Genomic DNA, 21247 nt, shown 5'->3' on the forward strand with positions numbered 1-21247 from the left:
TTAGCTGTGCTACGATCGAAATGGTTTTCGTTGGCTGTTCCTCTTTCGTTCTTCGATGCGCGTTTGTATTAAAAGGAAGTTTCGAGGTTAAAGGCTGCGCGTGTGCTGACCGTATGCTTCCCCGTAATGGAGAAGTCAGTCAAGCCTCGCAAGTTACACATCGGCAAAGGTAACGGGCTATTTAGCCCTTCTTCAACTCTTTTAACTTTTTCCTTGCTCACTTTTTTTGCCCTTTTAAACATAACTATTTCGTTCGAACTAATAAGTAATTCTCATTAAATTCTTTTCTATTTTATATATGGATATAATTTTCGGATTAATTTTTCTTTTTTTCATTTTTTTTTTTTTTCATGAGATCAACACGTAGATATCGTTGATATGTTTCAATATTTTGCATTAGAATTGTAATACATAAAGTTCATTGGAAACTAGTTATTCAAATAGGATATTAATTTACTTGGATATATATATATATACTTTCCCCTAATTATATTTATTAGTAACATAAATACTGAAATAGGAATACATCTTCTTTCTTTCTCTCTTTCTCTCTTTCTTTCTTTCATTAAACCTAGCCTTGATTCTTTCTCGTCGTAGTCGTAGTCTTAGTCGTCCTCGTCGTCGTCGTCGTCGTCCTCGTCGTCGTCGTCGTCGTCGTTGTCGTAGTCGTCGCTTGAGAGAACGTTTGAAATTTTCTCTTTGAAACTTATGCCGCTGTCTCGTGCTCTCGATCAAAGAGTAATCAAGGGTGGTGGTGAGAGACGCCTCGAGTCGAGCCCTTGCAGCTCTCCACGGCTAATCAAGTAGCCGGTTCACCGTCCTATGTACATTACGTATACAGACGTGAGAGAAAAAAAGAGAAAGAGAGAAAAAGAGAGAGAGAGAGAGAGAGAGAGAGAAAGAGAGAGTACAAACATCATTAGGATATTTTACACTTCGTCTCGAGTAAAAAATTGGCCGTACCTTTGCGAAGTTAGTCTTTTATTTTTTAATTTGTTAATTTGCACTCCACTATCGTGATAAAAGAAATTAAGAAATGGAATGTTTAAGTTTTTATTAGAGCTCTGGATTATTCTTTAGATCTTTAACAAATAATTTTAATAACTCTTAGACAGAATTGTAAATTTTATTATAATAAGATCAAAGAATGAGAATACAAAAAGGGAAAAAGGATTTAAGAATAACTTATTGATTATATGAAAAATTACAAATAAAATTGTAAAATAAAATAAAAATTTGTAGAAGATTTAAGGAAATATCTTCGCATTTATATTTAAATAATCCATCCGTTGTGTATATATGTATATGTATTTTTCTAAACGCATTTGAACGTAATACCGTATGTCGCTCGCACTTTTGTTCGCATCTCGCGTTCTATATTTTCTATCTGGAAAATTGACCTCGTTTTTAACGGGCGCACTCAACTGCCGTACCTATTTTCTCGCGAGCAAGACTGCACCGAGTAAAATTATACCGTAATTTGGAAAAGAGTTCTTATAAGCAGTACCTCCATTTTCACATCCAAGAAATCTTTGTAGAACGGATAATTCACCTTTTTGTCGTCAACATGGAATATAAAATTGTAAGAACCTTTTATAGATTGGAAAAATGTAAGAAATCGAAAATGGATGTATGTATATGATGTATATATGTGTATGTGTGTGTGTGTGTGTGTGTGTGTGTCTGTCCATGTATTGAGTATAGGACAATATTTGGAAAATCTTTTGTATTTTTGTCACACAAAGAGTTAATCTTTTTTATTGAAAAGCGAAACGTTAAATTGCCAATAGAAAATAAAAAAGAAGGATTTTCCACGTTCGACATTTTCGATAAATTCAAAGGATTTAGGAATCCATCAAGTCATTGTATCGGTACTTTTACAAAGGCAAAAACTATTTGGAAGTGTCGAGTATCGCTTTCTCACGAATGTAATTACCACGTCATGAAGAATACCTTTGAAATTACATTGAGATCTAATCGTGAATTTCTCCTTTGAAAATTCCTTTTCGCATCGGACCACCTGCTAACCACGAGTATAGTCGATAATTGCGTAGATCGTAGATAAAAAGATCAAAGATGAAGATCGTAGGTGTATAAAAGATCTTAAAGTATTATAATCGATCTTAAAGTACCGCCCATATTATTATTTAATGGACGTATACGTTTGAGTACGTATAATTGTAATAATATATTATAAAATATATATATATATATATACAATATAATATCATAAATGAATTTTATTGCAAAATTATCCATCAAATTGTGAAACATAAAATTGTAAGATTTTGTTTGAAGATCGTCAGGTATATAAAATATGTGTAAAAGAAATCTTCAAAAAAAAAAGAAAAAAAAAAAGAAGAAGAAAAATGAAAAGAGTAGTCACATCAGACACTACCAGCATTGTTCATTGTACAAGCAATCCAACGAACGGACAGTACATAGTAGTATACCGCCTTAATGCTGTTTCAAATATCAATTCCATCTGGTTTCTTTTGACGGCTTGACAGACTGTCTAACAAATCACTTCTCGCGATACGTTCGATCGTTTGTCACTACGTCTGTCAGAACTCTTGAAGCTTCATTTACATCGTGAAGATTACGGAACTTGAATATGATTTGTTCGAGCATACTTCGGGATTTTCTTATTCATTTTATTCGAACATTTCAATAGTTTTAACGATAGATCAGTAACCAGAATATTATTTAAAAATCGATCAATTGAGATTAAATAATCTTTCAAAATGTCGCACTGACTGTGAAAATAATTTTATCAATTCAATCTCAAACGATATGATATTTCAATCGAATAAATTATAAGCTTGTCTAATCTATTTTGTTCTTCGTAATAAATATATACTATTCTCATTATACATATATGTATATAAATATTATTCTAAGATTTCTATTCCTAAAAAAGATTTTGAAAAGCAGCATTGTGTACGATAAATAAAGAGCGTTCCACGATGATATAAAGGAACCAGTCGGCTTTACGAAACTCACCACGGGTGGTCCGAGCTCGAAAAAGGGGACCTTTTAAAGATCCTCCGTACAGATAGCGTATCCCTTCTTTTCCGAGTCTCTCTACGGTTTCTTTCCCTTTCTATCTCTCTCTTTCTCTCTCTCTCTCTCTCTCTTTTTCCTAGATCCTATGTGTCCTTTCAGAAAGAGTAAATAAGTAACCGGATACGGAAGTGCTAGGGAGTTTTATCTATGCACCACAGAGATCCGTTTCCACCACGGTGATATTTTACCATCGACGTATCGCGTAAGGAGAAGTAAAGTAACGCTCTAGATTCGCGTTTTCCTACGAAATACGAGTACTTTCAGTTACCTGCAAAATATTTTACTCCGTCTAGTAAGCATCGACGTTCGATTCGTTCGCCACAATCGATAATTTAAATTCACCGATAAACGAACGAGATCTATCTCAAATCGCATCTCTCTCTTTCTCTCTCTCTCTCTCTCTCTCTCTCTCTCTCTCTCTCTCTGTGTGTATGTGTATGTGTATATGTATATATATATATATATATATATATATATATGTGCAAATATATAGGTATCTATGTATGTACATATATAGATACGTTTTCACCATCGATAACATTAAATTTTATATCAAAGAATCGTACTGCCTCGCTTGCGAAGGGATTTCCTTTCAAATCGTTTCGGCAGAATCCTATTGTCAAGAAAGGAAAATATTTTTCTTACGAAATTCTCCCTCAGACAAAAATAAATACGAAGAAGCAATTTTCAAAGAGATCGAAACAATATGACCTTTATATCAGGTAATTGTTATACGTTTATTCTCGTCCTCTTCGATGTTTACTTCGCTTGTATTTTATTGTTTAATTTTGGATCCATCAAAAAATAACATAGAAATAATGAAATCGAAGAAATTCGATATTACCCGATTCGTATTTACACGATACTAATATCCTTGTCCTTTAATCGAAATGATGAGAGTGTGTTACATTGATCGATGATAATTGCTCGACCGACAAGACCTCTTTGATAGTCGTACAGAACAGATGTGTTTAATGCCATTTGTAATCATCCTTTTTATTTTATTGTACACGCATATTTCATTTTACGCGTTATAATAAATTATTTACTATAGGTATGCGTATATAGTACGCATTTTACAAATCTCTATGATTTTTTAATAATCCAATTTTATTACACGCAATATATTCTTAACATTGGATCATCATATTTCTTAGAGATTCAATCAATGAAAGTACATTATATATAAGATATAATATTTTAATATTTATTTCATAGATATTTATATAGAATCATAGGGATTGATAATGAATGATAAATATATTATTGTGACTAATGTAAACAAAAATAATAATAAATGTAGTTATATTATATTATATATATATATATATATATATATATATATATATATATAAAAATGAGGTAAAAACAAATTACGTGTTTAGTCGAACGCTCATTCAGTCCCACTTTATAAAAATTACGAAAATTCTTGACATTCAGTTCTTCACGATGTAGTCTCTAAAAAATTCCTCTTCTTCATACAGTTTTTTTTTTTTTTTTTTTTTTTTTTTAAGTTTCTTTCATTAAAACGCGTATCGGCGAAAGTTGAAGTGATTCCTTAAACTCCCACTGACAGGTGACAAAGGTAGTTTTCCTATAAAAACAATCTGATAAAATAGATTGCTAATCGCATAAACGACCGATCGCATTTCTCAAAGTTCATTCTTATCCTTAAAGATAAGAAACTATTATGGACGTGCTCGTTTTAGGATCGATGATTCTTTGAATCAAAGATTTTAGATTTATTATTTTAGTATCTAACAATGTATCGTAGAATCTCATTGAAACGTATTTGCGTCACAGTTAATTCCAAATATCCTCTATTTCTTTGTTTACGTCTGTATATATATATATATATATGTCTGTGTGTGTATGTGTGTGTGTATATCTGAATTCGTCATCCAAAAGATGAAGGACAAGGTTAACAACAAGCTTCAAGGAGATAATAAGATAGAGACAGTTGGAAGTGATCCGTCGAAGAGTAAAAGTCTCAAAGGATGATAGACGTAATTATTAAACAAATATTCATAGATAATTATACACTAATATATAAATATTATATTAATATTTTTTCCTGATTATAAGAGCATATTATAATATTGATTCTTATAATTTTGATCTTACATTAAATATCATATAAATTACATTGAGAATTTTCTTTAACGTAAAACAGATGAAAGATTTACGAATAGTTATTTATGAAATATTACACGATTATAAGTAACCTACACGGCCCTTCGTACTTTAGTTAGAGTGAATTTATAGCGGTAAGCTAGACGATCATGAAAAATATAGCAGCGTACCATCTCATAACAGTGCAGCCATCATCGTTATCATAGATAGCTAGTCAATAATAGTAATGGTGTAAGTACAACAACGGCATCGAGTAAGAAGGTACCATCGAAATAATGTTAAAGTGCTGTGTTGTGTGATGACAATCGTTTGTCTTATATATCACTTATATACGAAGGCAACCCTAAATGATAACTATCATCTATAGAGTACTTTAATGGCTCTAATGTGATCTATCTATTTCCTCGTTGGTATAAGTAATTTTTTTATAATTTTTTTTTTTCTTTTTCGTAGTTTTTTTACATAGACATCAAATTATCTTCGAATTGATCCTTTTATTTATATCTTTTGTTAATTATCATTTAAATAAAATTGTTTTAATAAAATCATACATAGAAAAATCCTGAAAGATTTATGATAAACTGATGGTACGAATAATACCAATGAAAGTATTACTTGTTCGTTCGAAGTAAACAAGAAAAAAATCAAGCACTTGAACGAACAGATAAGATCTATTCTTTGCCGTTAAAGAAGATCGATCGAAAGTCATTCGAGTTTCGGTCAACACGTTTCTCAAGGAGGTACGAAAAGTTCGAGAAGAGGCGTTCGATTTCTTGGCTTGACGACGACGACGACGACGACGAGGATGAGACAATATCGAGAAAGAGGGGTTCTCTACGGAAGTTGAGAAAAAACGAAAGAAGAAAAAGAATGAAAAAGGAGAGAAGAAGAAAAAAATGGACGGGAATGTGTCGTGGAGGGTTGAAGAGATAAAAAGAGACGAATGGACGCACATGGCGCGCAGTTTGAAAGTGGTCGAAACCACGGGTGGTGCAGGATAAGCGAGATATCTTCTACGTTCAAGGAGAAGAAGAAGAAGAAGGATAAGGTGGTGCTAGCAAGAAAGACGAAGGAAGGGGTTGAGAGGGAGTTTGCTATCGCTAGGTAACGAGCCGCTAGATATTAGATGTAGAACAAGCTTACACAAACTTCCTTCATTTAACCTTTACTTATTTAAAGTTATACACTTTTGTTTAAACATTATCTTTTATTTTTTTTTTTTTTAAATATTTAAAAAGACCACACATACACACGTGCTTTTGCTTTAAACGATTTTTTACATAATTACATTAACTATAAACGGTAGAACATTTATTTTTCAATTTTAATCAATAAATTAATTGTATTAATTATCGTAATTGGAAAATTACAATTTTTAATATAGATATATGTATATATATATATATATATATATATATATATTTAATTATGAAATTTTAGTTATAATTGGAAAATTGATAATTGGTTATTAATTGGGTTGTTCCTTTTTATGTTTAATCAGAAAATTAATCGTTTAAGTGATCGTAAATTGAAAATTTGATTTTCTAAGTTGAACGGGATGAAGTTTAACTCGTAGGTATGTTAAATTTTTGTAGAAGTTTTGTACGCCTTTGAGAATGAAGAAAAAAAAAAAGAAGAAAAAAGATAGGAGGAAAAATCGAAAGAGCTTTTTATCGTTTTCGTAAGTTTCTTTTTTCGAAGGATCAGAGAAGCGCTTACGACGGACAGACGGACAGACGACAAGCCAAAAGGTCATGTGAAAAGACTGAGACGAGCGGAATTTGGCACGCGTGTGGCATACGAGAATGCACGTTAACAGGGAGAAAGGTAGAGACAAGAAACGCTATTCTATACACGATTTTCACGCTCCCGAGCGCATTCCAAGTGTCTACGAAAAATTTAAGCGAAATAGACTCGGGAAAGGATGCGCTGCGGGATAGAACGGATGAAAAATATAAGCAGAAAAGGGGTAGAAAATTGAGAAACCCTTTTTCTCAAAGTGGACACGAATTTGTGCAATTTATATAGTATTACAAAGGAGAAACTATTGCTCATAGTCTCTCGTTACCTTTAAAAGGGTCTCTTGTCTTGAATTACAGTCACTTTAGAAGGACGAAAGCCAAAACTATTATTCGATGACTAGTGGTTTCGATGTGCAACGAGGAATAAATGAAATCATATATATTTCATTGTTAATAGAACTCAATAATTATTAATTATTGAATAGTATTTTCAATCGATATTTTTCAATGTAATTAAACATAATTAGAAATTATTTCGATAAATGTCTATTCAGTAACTTTCATTTAAATGTTAATCTTGAAATATCCTTGATTCTTTTTAGTTCTCTGATATAAATGACACGTAATCACATGCGTTTGAGTTTATTCGTCGAGGGACTCAGAGGGAGGGTACGATAAACCGATAAATCTTAAGGGCCGAAAGGATCGAGAACACGTATTACCAGGCCGACAAATTATTCGTTGCGTCGCAGGAGAATTTGCCGTACGTCGTGATAATAATTGAGCGAGAGGAATTCCCTGACCTTTTTTTTTCCCTCGGTTCTCTTTTATTCTTTTTTTTTTTTTGTATATTCAACCAACAGGAATATTATTCACGGTGCGTCGGGAGGCTCGTAAAAGCAGGATCCACATAATTGCTTGGTTTACACCGTCAAACGCATTCTTTTTTTCTTTTTGTCTTTTTTTTGTTTTTTTTTTTTTTTTTATTTTTTTTTTTTTATTCATCTCGTCGCGCAAAACACGTTGATCGACTTTTTAACAGTAAACATCATTGATTATGCTTTTGTGGTCGCATATTTAACATTCCATCCTTCGAGGATATAATTGCCAGTGAAACGGCAAATATGACCGAAATATACGTTCAATGATTTTCCACCTCCGTAACGAGAAAATAGCGATATTTTTGTTCGATAATACACGAAATTATTAATTTTCATTTAACTTCCAATTGTTCCACTTGTATATCACGGTGAAATATATTGTATTTCCAATCGGGCGTCGATAAAATTCATAGATATCTATTTCGTACGATTCGTTATATCCAACATTTCGAATCTAATATAATTTCTCTATTTTTGATTTGATAATTTAGGTTGAAGGAAAAATGTTTTCAAATGTGTTCGAACGTCTGCGTGACGAAAGAAATAACATTTTTTTATTGTTCCTTTTTTTTCCCCCTTTTTTTCTTTCAATAAAAATCTTTTTTCATTATACCATATCAATGGTGGTACTCGAGTTTGTAATGTACTGATACCGTGAAGCATCAAGAAGAGCCACGTGAAACTTGCTCGGCTCGTAAGTCATACATCCTTCTCATAGCCGAGATTAGTTTTTCTCTTTAGCGCCTCTTGAAAACCATGAAGACCTCGTATCGTGGCAGCTGCATCGTGTAAAAGCTGTCGCTCGTAAAAACTGAGAATAACGAAGGACGAAGGAGGAGAGGAAAGTTCGTTGAGAGGAAAGTATAGAAAAACAAGGATAGAAGAAAAAACGTCATTCGATGCTCTTTGTTTTTATCAAAATCTTTTTCCTTTCTTTCACATAAAGAAATATTCCAATGAGTTTATAATCTCATTCCATTTTCCGTACGTTATAAATTTTTCTCTTACCTTTTCTTTTTTCCTTTTTTTTTTTTTTCTTTTTTTTTTTTTTTTTATTGGAATATAAATAAATTCATAAAAATTCATCGGATAAACTCGATTGATAATTTTTAATCTTTAAGACATTATTAATATTTTATATTCGATATGAAAGATATGACGTAAGATTTAAAGATAATACCGATCGTAGGCTCTTCTCGCGTATATGTATTCACGAATGCGTATCTTCGCATATTTTATACATATACATATGTATAAATATACGGCCCGTAACTCATATAAGAGAGATTAATGTCTGCGAGCTTGGCTCGGTAACTGTAAAGCTCCTCCGTTACAGAGAAATGCTCAGTTCCATGCGAAAGCTGTTACTCGCAGCGTTGGGAAACAGACGTTGGGATCGTGATGCGACTATAGAACGTCGTAAAGAGGAGTTTAAAACGTAGTACCTTCTTAGGAAGTACAAAAGGAAAAAAGGACCTGGCTGGAAACTAAAGAGATCGAAGATTCCGCGTGCCAAATACGAATCGTGCGAAAAACTGCAGCTAGCAATGACTTTAAAAATAGCCCATGCATAAATAACTAAACGATTCTCGCGCTTCCCTTCCGTCGGGATGTTCTCCTTTTTCTTTTCTTCCTTGCCGAAGAAAATTTTTCCGTAGGAAGCCCTTTTTTCTATTCCCTTTTTTTTACGCATTGAATTCAAGCTGGCAGTACCCTCATATATATGTTTATATATATATATTCCCAACGCTAATATATATCCTTAAGTGCCAGGCACGGCATGCTGCTGGTGCACTTACCACTACCGATAGCCCAACCCTCTTGGTTTCCTCTTTACCCCTTCCTATCAAGTATACCCCTTTTTATATCTCCCTTCGCGCTCTTTCTTGGCTTCTCTTCGGTTCACGCCTTTTATTTTTCCCTACTTCGAGCTCTGTACCCCTTCTCTTCTCTCCCCTTCAGTCTTTATGTTTTTCTTTTTCTCTCTTTATGACTCTCTTTCTCTCTCCATCTCTCTTTCTCTCTCTCTCTCTCTCTCTCTCTCTCTCTCTCTCTCTCTCTCTCTCTCTCTCCCTTTCTTTATCTTTCTCTCTCATGTCGCAAATCTTTGCCAAATCAGAGCACGTGCCTGTTCGACCGTCCAAAATCTTCTACCGATAATTTTATTTTTAAATAAAATCCCAACGATGGTGGAATGTCCAAAATTTGCCGATGGATGGACTAATTGAAATATACGAGAAATGGAAATATATTAGATCGATACGAAAAGAGAGAGTAACTGGGAACATTTATGATTTCAAATATTTATGATTTCTATCGTAGATCATAGTTGAATAATTTGTTGAAATATTTAAATTGAATTTATATTTAAATCTAGAACACGTGATATTATTTGTAACTTTTCATTGACGTTTGTAAGTTAACGACTTTAAAAAGAATGAAAGAAGTGGAAAAACGTCTTCGTAGGACTGTGCCAGATGTAAGATACTAAGAATGAAAAGAGACGAGAAGTGGATGACTTCCAGAAGGAGGGAAAAATGAGCACAAACGTGACCGTCCACGATGCAATGACCGAGCTAAGAACTAATGAGTTAAAGAAGAAGCGATAATCTTCCAGAAAGATGTGAGATTTCTCAAATGATAATATAGAACGTATATAATTTTTTTTTTACGGTCGCTGGCTTTTCACGAATCGCCAATATCATCGAGAATAAATCGGTGATGTACATAATCTCATTTCAGACTAAGGGATCGTCAAAGAGAATCCGTAAAAGCGTAACCAGTCGTGCATATACGGTAACTTTGAGCTCTCTAACATCCTCTTATTCGTTATAAGCATGGAACATACAAACGCATCATGCCACGATTTCTCGAAACTAACGGCTTTAAATTCGATTTACAGAACTTTTCAGAATAAAGTTAAGTATATTTGATTAGAAATATTTTTCTATCCACAATTAAATCTAGTCACAATCATATTCATTTCTTATTACATAGTCGCGATAATGATTTACGATAATTACAGAAATTCAATAATTACAAAAAGCTCCTCTAGATACTTGACAATTTTTACAATTTCTTATAATGAATGAATCAATTTATATATTAGCATCGTAAACCTTCAGAAACGTTTCGATATTCATTCTCTCTCGCTTGCAGTCTATCTCTTCTGAAATATTTTCTATTGTCATAGTTTATTTTAATGAAATCTGCAATAAGTATTCTGACATCGACACTTTATCTTGACAATTATTCGACATGATAATCTGACTCGTTTATTGGTTTGATATTAAAAAGATGGATGAATGACGGATGATCGATATTTTTGACAATAGAAAAATAATACACTTTATATACAAATTTGTGTGTGTGTGTGTGTGTGTGCATGTGTGTTTGTGGGAAAGAAGATATATAAAATAATCTTATTGCAAGTAATTTATAATGTGATAATATAAAATATAATAATGAATATAATATGAGATAGTATCTAATAAAGTAAAATGAGATAATAACTAAAAATATTTATTAATACTACCAGATCGAGAGAACGATAAAGATAAAGAAAAGGTTACATGCTGCTTGTAGTTTGGCTCAGTCGTCGTATTGTAAAAGTTGTAATTACAATAAATCGCGTTGTAATTGCCGCAGCAATTACCGGCGAACGAAGCAGCCGCCAAAGACTCGTAAATAAAGTCATGCTTGCGCGAGAGCTTCGAGAGCTAGTAGAAAGAGAAATAAAAAGAGAGAGAGAGAGAGAGAGAGAGCTTTTCTCCTAGCGAAAATTGTTCCGTTAGTCGGTCCAGCTCCTTCGTTCGCTCGTTATTCGTTCACTTTTTTGTTCGTTTTTATGAACTTTACCGTGTTTCTCTTGCACCCAATCGATATATTTTTCGCGATACGATAAACATGATGGTTCATTAATAACCTTTCTGAGCACCATTTCGACTCGATCAATCGAACGAATCGGTGAGATCAACAGTTAATGAACAAACCGTTAAGATTGACTATCCCTCTTCTTTTTTTACCTTTTCAATTCGTTCGTCTCGTTCACTTTAAAGACTCTTCGCAAATGTTCAGCTTTAATCCTACAACATTGTGTTCTTACGATTCGTTTTCTCTTCTCTACGGCGCAGACTCGACGCAACAAAAACAACGGAGATTCCTTTCCAGCAATTAGAAATATCAGAGAGAACCTTCGACGTTGTGTTCATTATGATAATAATTTTCAAAATATAATATTAATGATATATTTATTGAAATCCTTTTGTATCTGTTTGAATATCATTTTCATTGTCGCAAATTTATTTATTATTAATTGAATTATTAATAAAAGATAATGAGTTAACTTGCCATTTGGAAATACTTCTCCGTTGTACAAGGCGAGTTAATTTGTTACTTTGTCACAAAACAACTTTAACGACTACGCACGTGAACTTAAACTCGATATATCATTAGTTCTTTCTTTTTTTTCTCTCTTTTTTTTTTTTTTTTATTCTTGACTCACTGAAGTCAAGCCAATGTATTTCGAAATATATGGTAAATGTTAAAGTAATAAAATGTGAAACGGCAAAAGGAAATACTTCTTTTCTTAGTACATTTTCCACGATAAGTAAAGTGAATAATGGTGGTATTTCAAAATTAATATCAAAATTAATAATCATTGATCGTAACATGAATACGAATGATATCTTAATTGCTGTTTATAAGATATCAAGAAATGGATTGAAAAAAATATTATAAAAATAATATTTTTACATAATTTTGATATTATCTGTTTGAATTCGTATAAGTTATTATCAACAAGATTTTGTAAAAATTTAATAGAACATACTTTTATATTATTTCAGTGGAATGTATTGAGGAAACATTATCTATATGTTAATTAATTATCCGAAAGCAATACGTTTTTTTGAAATGCATTTCGGAGATTACATATTCAATTTAGCATTTAAAATCAATGAAACTCTCAGGTATAAATTATGCCTGTTAAAACAAAATTTTATAAGATATCATTATATAGGTTTCAACTGTGATATAATTGTCATACTGTTAAAGGAAATCAATTTTCCTTTAAATCGTTTCCTTATTCATGAAAGAATATCTACTTTCGCCATTATTATTTAATAATCATATAAGTTATACACACGCATACAAATTATGATATTTCACATTTACCACAAGTTATAACTTCTGCAAGTTTGCCATTTAAAGTACTATTCATTTTGATAAATGAATATCCTAATTAAAAGTGTAAATATTTTCTTTTATTATCATTTTAATTTCTTTGAGATATAATGATTTAATGTAAAATACGTAGATGAAAATTTGTAAGTGTACGTCGCTCTTTTATAAAAAGAAAGAAATTACGACCTAATGAAATAATTTTCATTTTTTTCCCAGAGAGCTACATCGTAGGTGCATGCAAAGGTGCTGTTTTTTCTTTTTTTCCTTTTTTAAAGATCGTTAGGACTTTCTATAAATCTCAAGAATTTACTTTGATCGATGATAAAGATATGTATGAAGAAGACTAAAAAAAAAGTTTGCTTTTATTTATGTTTCATTTGTAGACTTTTATTTCTATGTTCGTATAATGTGGACCTTTAGCGTTAAGCGAACGTAGGCATAATTAATGCGCGATCAATCATACAGAACGTATATCCAACGCCAACTCGTACGTCCGTATATTTATGCAAATGGGAGTCGCGTGAATCGAACCGAACGGCTATCGATAAATCTTCATCTAAATATTCCAATACCTTCGTTATAAAATTTCTTTCAGATGAGAAAGTTATGAATTTTTAAAAATTAATGTTTCATTCTAACATCATTATGTGATAATTTCAATGGAATTAGAAACATTAATTATTCACTATAAATATGATTTTGATATTCGTTTTCAAAATAAGAATCTTAATTTAGGATATATTATGTCTAGTATAGATAGAACATTTAATCTTTTATATTAAATTTGTTACGCAAATTATTTATATAATATTATTAATAATTAAAGAAAAAAAAAAAAAAGGATCAAATATATAGACTTGTATGGAAGATTTTATAAGTAGTAAAAAAAAAAGAAAAAAAAAAAAAAAGAAAAAACGTGGAAATTGGCAATGGAAATTATTTCTCTTCTAATTCTTTACTCCTACAATCGATAATATAACGTTCCGCATTAAATCAACATATACCTTGTAAAATATTAATTAGTAAGTATATTCATAAACGGGATACTTTATTCGATTTTTATGGATCTTATGAAATATAAAAATATAAAGAGTTACCATTACACCTCTATTGTTGAAAATTGAAGGATATAAGAAAATTATACCTAGAAGTCAGCAGTGAGTAATACTACAAGAATGTCGTCGACGTTTATTAATACTTTTTATATGATTGAAAGTGAATAGTAAAAACGATAAAAAAATTCTGAACATAGATCCATTAAATTTCCACAAATCACGAATATTAATTCGGTTGTTAACGATTTCATTTCCCGATCTATGTTTTGTCTCTTTTAGTATTAGTCGATAATTATGTAGTATTCAAAGCCGGACGTGGTTAAAAGGAGGATCGATTCTCGATCAAATGAGAAAGTAGCCTTCAGGTCCGGTTTTTAAGCATGTCTCGTTCTCTTTTTATTTTTCTACCTGCATAATCGTTCAAGAAAAAATATATATATATATATATTGATCAATCGTATAAGTTATATCTCAAATACATATATATATATATATATATATATATATATATATGTGTGTGTGTATCTATCTTCTATTCATTTATCTTTCTCTCTTTCTTTCTTCAGCGTTTGCCCCGCTCGTGTTAATGCTTCTTTTATCGTCGAATTAATTGTATGAGGAAATGGCGAAAGAAGTGGTGGGAGTAGAGTCATCTAAATAATGGTCGGCTTTCTGGCTAATTGCCCGCCTTAAATCGTGAATAGGTTCGTTACGTTCGAGGTCATTATCGTAAGCCAGTTTCCGTCAAGTTTATGTGCACTACCGAAAAAGAAAGATTGTGTGCGTGCGTGTGTATGTGTGTGTGTGTGTGTGTGTGTGTATGAGAGAGAGAGAGAGAGAGAGAGCGAGAGAGAATAATGGACCCGACAAAGAAGGCTACTGATAAGTATATGTATAATACTTATACGAATAATCCGAAAGATTCATTCGAAAATGTTTATTTCCTTTCTCTATTTTACTATTGAAGAGAGAATCGTTAGAGAAAATATTCATGCAATAAAAAGAAAGAAAGAAAAAAAGAAAGAGGTATTTCGATTTTTTTTCATTGAAGATAACTATTTATTAAATATGAGATTTCCTTTGAATAAGGTTGTTAAAACCGGTTCAGAAGGATACTTATTGCATATCGGAACGTGTAGAAGAATATGACTAAGAACCTTGAAAACCTCGATCCGCTTGGTTTAAACACAAACGAGCATCAGGGTCTAATTTCGAAAAGCATTCACGTTTGATTCGGACCACATTCACATTTATCTTCGAACGGAGATAAACGGACCGAGTCAGCAGGCGTCTGCCGATTTATCGGAAGCTCCGAGTATCCTCGATGAAATAACTTTGTAGTTCGTTCTCCGACGTTACCGAAAAGTAAAAGAGAACGAACGAACGTACGAACGATCCAACGAACGAACGATCCAACGAACGAAGAGAAAAATAAAAAAGAAAAATAGCATCGAATTTCGGTCGTACGATAAAAAAAGAAAAATAAACTTTGGTATACCAAGAAAGTGTATACCGGCTCCAGGAATGATAGTTTATGAGATTCGTGGAAACCGAATGATTACTTATTTATGGCTATGCGAGAAGACGGAACTGAACGGTACGAGTGAAGGGAAAGAAAGAGGAGGAAAAAAAGAAAAAAAGAAAAAATAAAAAAAAAAAGGAAAAAGGAAGAAAGGAAGAGTTACACGCTCGTACGCACGTTTTGATGTTTCCACTAATCGAACGCTCAAGCGTACCGCAAGCTGATGGATTCGTTTTCCACGTAGAAAAGTTATTTATGGGATTCCCTACGAGACCACCGTGTAGATATCTCTCGTGTCTTCTTTTCTTTACCTTCTTGGAACGATGTGGGCGTTTATGAACAAATCGCGATACACGATTACATTCGACTCCAAGACGCCAATGACTAGGACAAGAACTAACGTTTGTTGTTTCTTCAATGAATTCTAATTTTGAGACTTTATACGATTCATTTCAATCATATCGATCGATAAGATTCTAATTACTATCTATTTTCATTTTAGAATTTATTATTGCGATATTTCAATTGTTCCACGTTATTGTTACGATCATTATTTATTTACTATACAAATATTGTAACATTTACATGATATCTTAGAAATATATAATGTAACTTCGAAGAAACTGCAGATTCTCTTTGCAGATATTTGCAATTGAAAAATTTATGAAAGGTTATTGCAACTATTCAGCGTTTATACACGCAGAAAAAGGATCGTCCGTTTCATTGATCGATTGGATCGAGTCGAGCGTAAAACTTGATGCACATTGCGTGCATTTAACTATCGTTCGTTCATTCGTTCGTTCGTTCATTCGTTCGTTCGCTCATTCGTTCGTTCGTTCATTCGTTCGTTCGTTCGTTTATTCGACGAGAGCGACGTTATGTGTCTTTTCGTGTTACTTCACGCGACAGGTGAACGCACCATTAAGGTCAACCGCGTCGCAAGTTTCCCGAGCAGGGTGCAATAAACCATAGAAGAATGAGGATGAGTGAGAAAGGTGAGGAAAAGGGAAGATGGAAGAGGTTGACTATCCGGTCTCTGAGAGAGTTTTCCACGCTAATGTACTCCTTCTTTCCCGTACCTTTTTTTCCTCAGAATCAACAACAACGTCAACAAAATAAAAGAAAAAAAAGAAAAAGAAGAAGAAGAAAAGAGATAAAAGAATAGATATTGACCATATGCTCTTACCTTTTACATTTTCTCTCATACCACGTCATTCTCACTCTTTTCCTCATAATTAAATTGTCCTTTTAGATTGGCTTATAATCGATAACAGAAGAAAAAAAGTATTGATTATATATTCACCTTGTCCTTTTTTTTTTTTTTCCATTTTCTCATTCTCGTAATTCTCATATCTTTCCTTCGCATTTAAATTATCTCGTTGAACGATTTAACAGATTTGAAGGAAGTAATTAAGTGTATTAAGCAATAGTACTCCGTAATACTTAACAGTCAAATTAGGCTCAGATACCAGTTCCATTAGGGTCTACAAATAAGAAGGGACGAGAGTGTAAAGGGGCTCTTGCGAGGAACTTGTTAAAACGTGATAACTCTATCAACATGTAAATCTAATTTAGTAACGGCACTCCCTACAGTTGCGACATCAAACGCCCATTTACCATCGTCAAATTCATCGATTCGAAGAGACATCCTTTCTTATTTCATTCACTTACGTGAAATTTTACACTTGAATTATTCTTCGAGATAATTTATCTATTCTTATACGATCATCGTACACATCGTCACTATATTTTTATCTAATGAAATTTTTATTTATATATACACGTCTCTTCATAAAGAGAGATAAAAATTGTTCAATTGTACGATTAATATGAATATAAATTTAATTTAATAATATAATACGTTTGTATTCGCTTTAATATGATCAAGCGTTTACATCGTTACTATACTTTTTATGTAATCAGATTTAATTAATATACCTATCTTTTTCTCAAACAATTAATTGTTCAACTCGAGCATAACTCAAATTAATTTTGATATATAAAAATCAGAATGGATATTATATCGCTTCTTTTTTCATTTAATTTCAGTGCCAATTACTACGATAGAAGGTGTGGTCGGAAATAAAGTGCAGCTACCGTGCGATATACATGCGCCCAACGACGACAACGTCAACATGGTGCTCTGGTTCAAGGAAGATGGGGGTGATCCGATTTATAGGTAAATCACGTATACGAACGACGTATCGTTCATCGCACCGTAATAAGTAAATCATTTTATTATAACGCCTCGACGGGAAAATCTCGTCTTTACGTTTATACTTCAGAGAATAAAGCTAGAAATCCGATAGATGGAATTGTATTACGTAGGAGAACTATTCGAACGATTTTCATTCGAATCACGTCGATAGTTCCTTCTTCGAGATCGCCTAACTTCATCTCTTTCTCTCTTTCTCTCTCTCTCTCTCTCTCTTTCTCTCGCTCTCTTTCTCTATCGTTTTCTTTCATCGATTCAATGATAATGGGAAAGTTCTCTCGTTTCGACATGCACGTTCGACGTCCCAACTTTGTCCTACGTTTTATTGAAAAAAACGGTAGGAGAAAAAAGAATGGAAATTCTCATCGCTTTGGGTTATCCCGTTCACGGATCTACATCTTTCGCATCGAGAAGCCGAGCATCGAATTTGTAAGAACGAAAAGGAAAGAAAATAAGAATGATAAGAATGTTGATGCCATCGCGTTGAGTAAAAATTTCTTTCTTTTCTATCTATAAAAATCGATTGTTTAGTTTTACATATTGAGATTTATCCAATTTTATTAATGTGCAGAATATAATGTAAATATAATATTATTTATAATATTCCTATAATATATTCGATTTAAAATTTGTCGGAGACAATAAGAACTTGATCTCTTATTAAGTTCATCATCAATTTTATTTATATATATACATATATATAGATATATATATATATATATATATATATATATATATATATATATAAAATGTATCATAATGTGTCATGATAAAATCACACACATAAAATAACATTTTCAAGAGTGAAAAGGGTGAATGTAAAGAGATAACAAAGTAAGGGGATGAAACACGTAACCAAGACTCGCATCAACTCTTGTAAAGTCAGTTTAATCTTTACTACGACAAGAAAGTTTAAATTTAAAGGCGACCTCGCGAATTCGTACATTTTCTCTAGGAGATTCCACTCCTGTCATGGGCCCACCCACTCTCCTAAGCCGTCTTCCTTCTCGTGGCGACGCAGTAAAATATTTATTGTGCGACATCCTATTCGCTTATCGTACGTGCCACAGACTGTTACGCGAAGATCCTTCTCGCTTCTCTTTCTCGTAGCAAACGTCTTTCCTATTTTTCGTCTACTTCTTCCTTCTTCTTGTATTCTTTCTCTATTGTTCATTCGTTCATTCGGCTTTTCCAAAAGTGTGAAACTTTAAACGAAAGTTTTACACGACGAATCCTTTCATGAATCGAATACAAATTTTTTCGAACATAACTAAGATATATTCCAAAAGTGTACAACCATTCTCGATATATTTTTATATGAAAATCGGATTTCAACGCGTATAATCTTGTTTTGTTTAAATTCAAATATAATGTAACTTATAAAATAATCATTTAAAGATTTACGATATTAATATTTAATTTGATCATTCTAAATGGTTACGTTCACTTTGGAAAACATCCCCTGAAATAAATCCCTACATTATTTATTATTAAAAATAAATATCGTTTAGAAATGTACATTAATATATACACAAAAAAGGGTTCATTATTTATTTACCATTACTCCTCAATCTCTCTGGTAACATTCTGAAGTAGCAAAAGAGAAATATCATTGCACGAATAATTACGATTTGGCAACGAACTGTGGAAAATAAAAATGGTATAAGTCAGTCTACCTTTGTTCCGTCGAAACGAAGCTTTCGCATATATCTCCCCTACGCTCATCTCATTAAGCATGTATATATACTATATTATATACTTGCTTATTCACAAGCTAGTTGATTTAATAATTTCATCGTATCCCATTCATAGAGACAGATTATTATTATTATTTTTCTTATTACTACTAAACTTTGATTATTTTTGTTATTATTATTATTATTATTATTATTATTATTATTATTATTATTATTTTCTTTTTTATTCGAAATATAACGAAAAAAATATATGCAAGTAAATTATCTTCTTCTTTCTATTTCTGACAAAAATTTGAATATTCGATTCTATCTCATTTCATCATCTTCGTTTGCTTTCCGTATCGTCTCGTTTGGCACAAGTACCGAGTCTTGTAAACGATCGTGTTAGGCACATATGCCACGCTTAAGGGTTATCCATTTCTGAGAGGCGATTGACTCATTAGCGCGAGAGAACGAACTAATGAGCCATTAATTTGAACGCGATAAATCAGTTGCCTGCCCGCATTGACTACGCTCCTTCCCTCTCTCTGTCTCTGTCTCTCCCTCTCTCTCTTTCTCTCTCTCTCTCTCTCTCTCTCTCTCTCTCTCTCTCTCTCTCTCTCTCTCTCTCTCTGTCTGTTTGCAATACATACATATAGGCATATGATAGCCTACGTAAAGTTATTCATGGAAGCTCCAATGAAACGTTAATGCGAGGATGATTCGTATATACTCTGCAAATAAACTACAGGATGTTTCAAAATAACTGTGACAATAGTTTCGAATCTTTCAACTTTATGATATATTAATGAAGTTTTATTGTATTCTTTTTTTCTGTTTTTTTTTGTTCTGTTTTTGTTTTTTTTTTTTTTTGTTTTTTTTCGTTTTTTTTTTTTTATGAATTAATAACACAAATAGAAAAATCATATTTTATAATACGTGTTAACAATGACCATCTTTATATTTAATACAAACGTTAATAATGATACTTTTTCAAATTTCCAACGATAAGAAGTAAAAATATTTTAGATTAATTATTTGAAATAGAAGATCTTTTACACTTATGTATTATGAAAATAAATATTGGATTCTTCATAAGGATTAGATACTTAAACATGGAGTAAAATCTGTGCAAAGAATTGTTTCTTCGGAGATTTTGGATAAAGGTACTTGATCCTGAAACTTTCTTGATCTCAATACTATTCAAAATACGTTACAGTGGAACAAACTTAAAAAGACTTTGGAAAAGGCTTAGCGTTAAACAACCGTGGAAGAGTATGCGAGCACCGTCGGAAACTTTAAAAAGCTTCCTGATGCTTTTATTAGATTGTAAAGTTGATCGTTTTAAATACGTGCTGTAAAATATAATTTTTTATTTGTGTTATTGATTAAAAAAAAAAAAAAAAAAAGAAGAAAAAGAAAGAAAGATAGAGAGAGAAAAAAAAGAGAAAATAATTAAAATTCTTTGGTTATTCATGAATCTACAAGTTCTACAATTATTGTCATTTTGTATCATCCTGTATACATCTACGATCGATATTTCGAAGTACCGAGGAAACCGTGATAATAGCTTCAAAGGTATTTCCTTGTTTATTCGTCAGAATTTTTCTCTCTTTAATTTATCTTCTTTTTCTTTTTTTCTTTTTTTTTCTTTTTTTCCTTTCTGCGCCAGGATTCGCATATTACTTTTTAATGGAACTTCGTGTAAGGTCGCACTATTCGTATATCCCCAAGGACAGGTATAGAGAGTGGAAAGAGAGACTAGAGAGAAAT

General features: G+C 32.2%; 1 protein-coding gene across 3 annotated transcripts in view; it reads left to right on the forward strand.

The window, feature by feature from the left end:
* LOC124425498 (hemicentin-1) overlaps positions 1-21247 on the forward strand; it is a 97137-nt gene that overhangs the window by 41625 nt on the left and 34265 nt on the right. For all 3 annotated transcript variants that reach the window (XM_046965893.1, XM_046965894.1, XM_046965895.1), the window contains one exon: positions 17633-17762. In XM_046965893.1, coding sequence (XP_046821849.1) covers positions 17633-17762 — 130 coding nt within the window. The remainder of the gene's footprint in view (positions 1-17632; positions 17763-21247) is intronic.

Source organism: Vespa crabro, chromosome 7 (assembly GCF_910589235.1).
Source record: "Vespa crabro chromosome 7, iyVesCrab1.2, whole genome shotgun sequence".
NCBI lineage: Eukaryota > Metazoa > Arthropoda > Insecta > Hymenoptera > Vespidae > Vespa > Vespa crabro.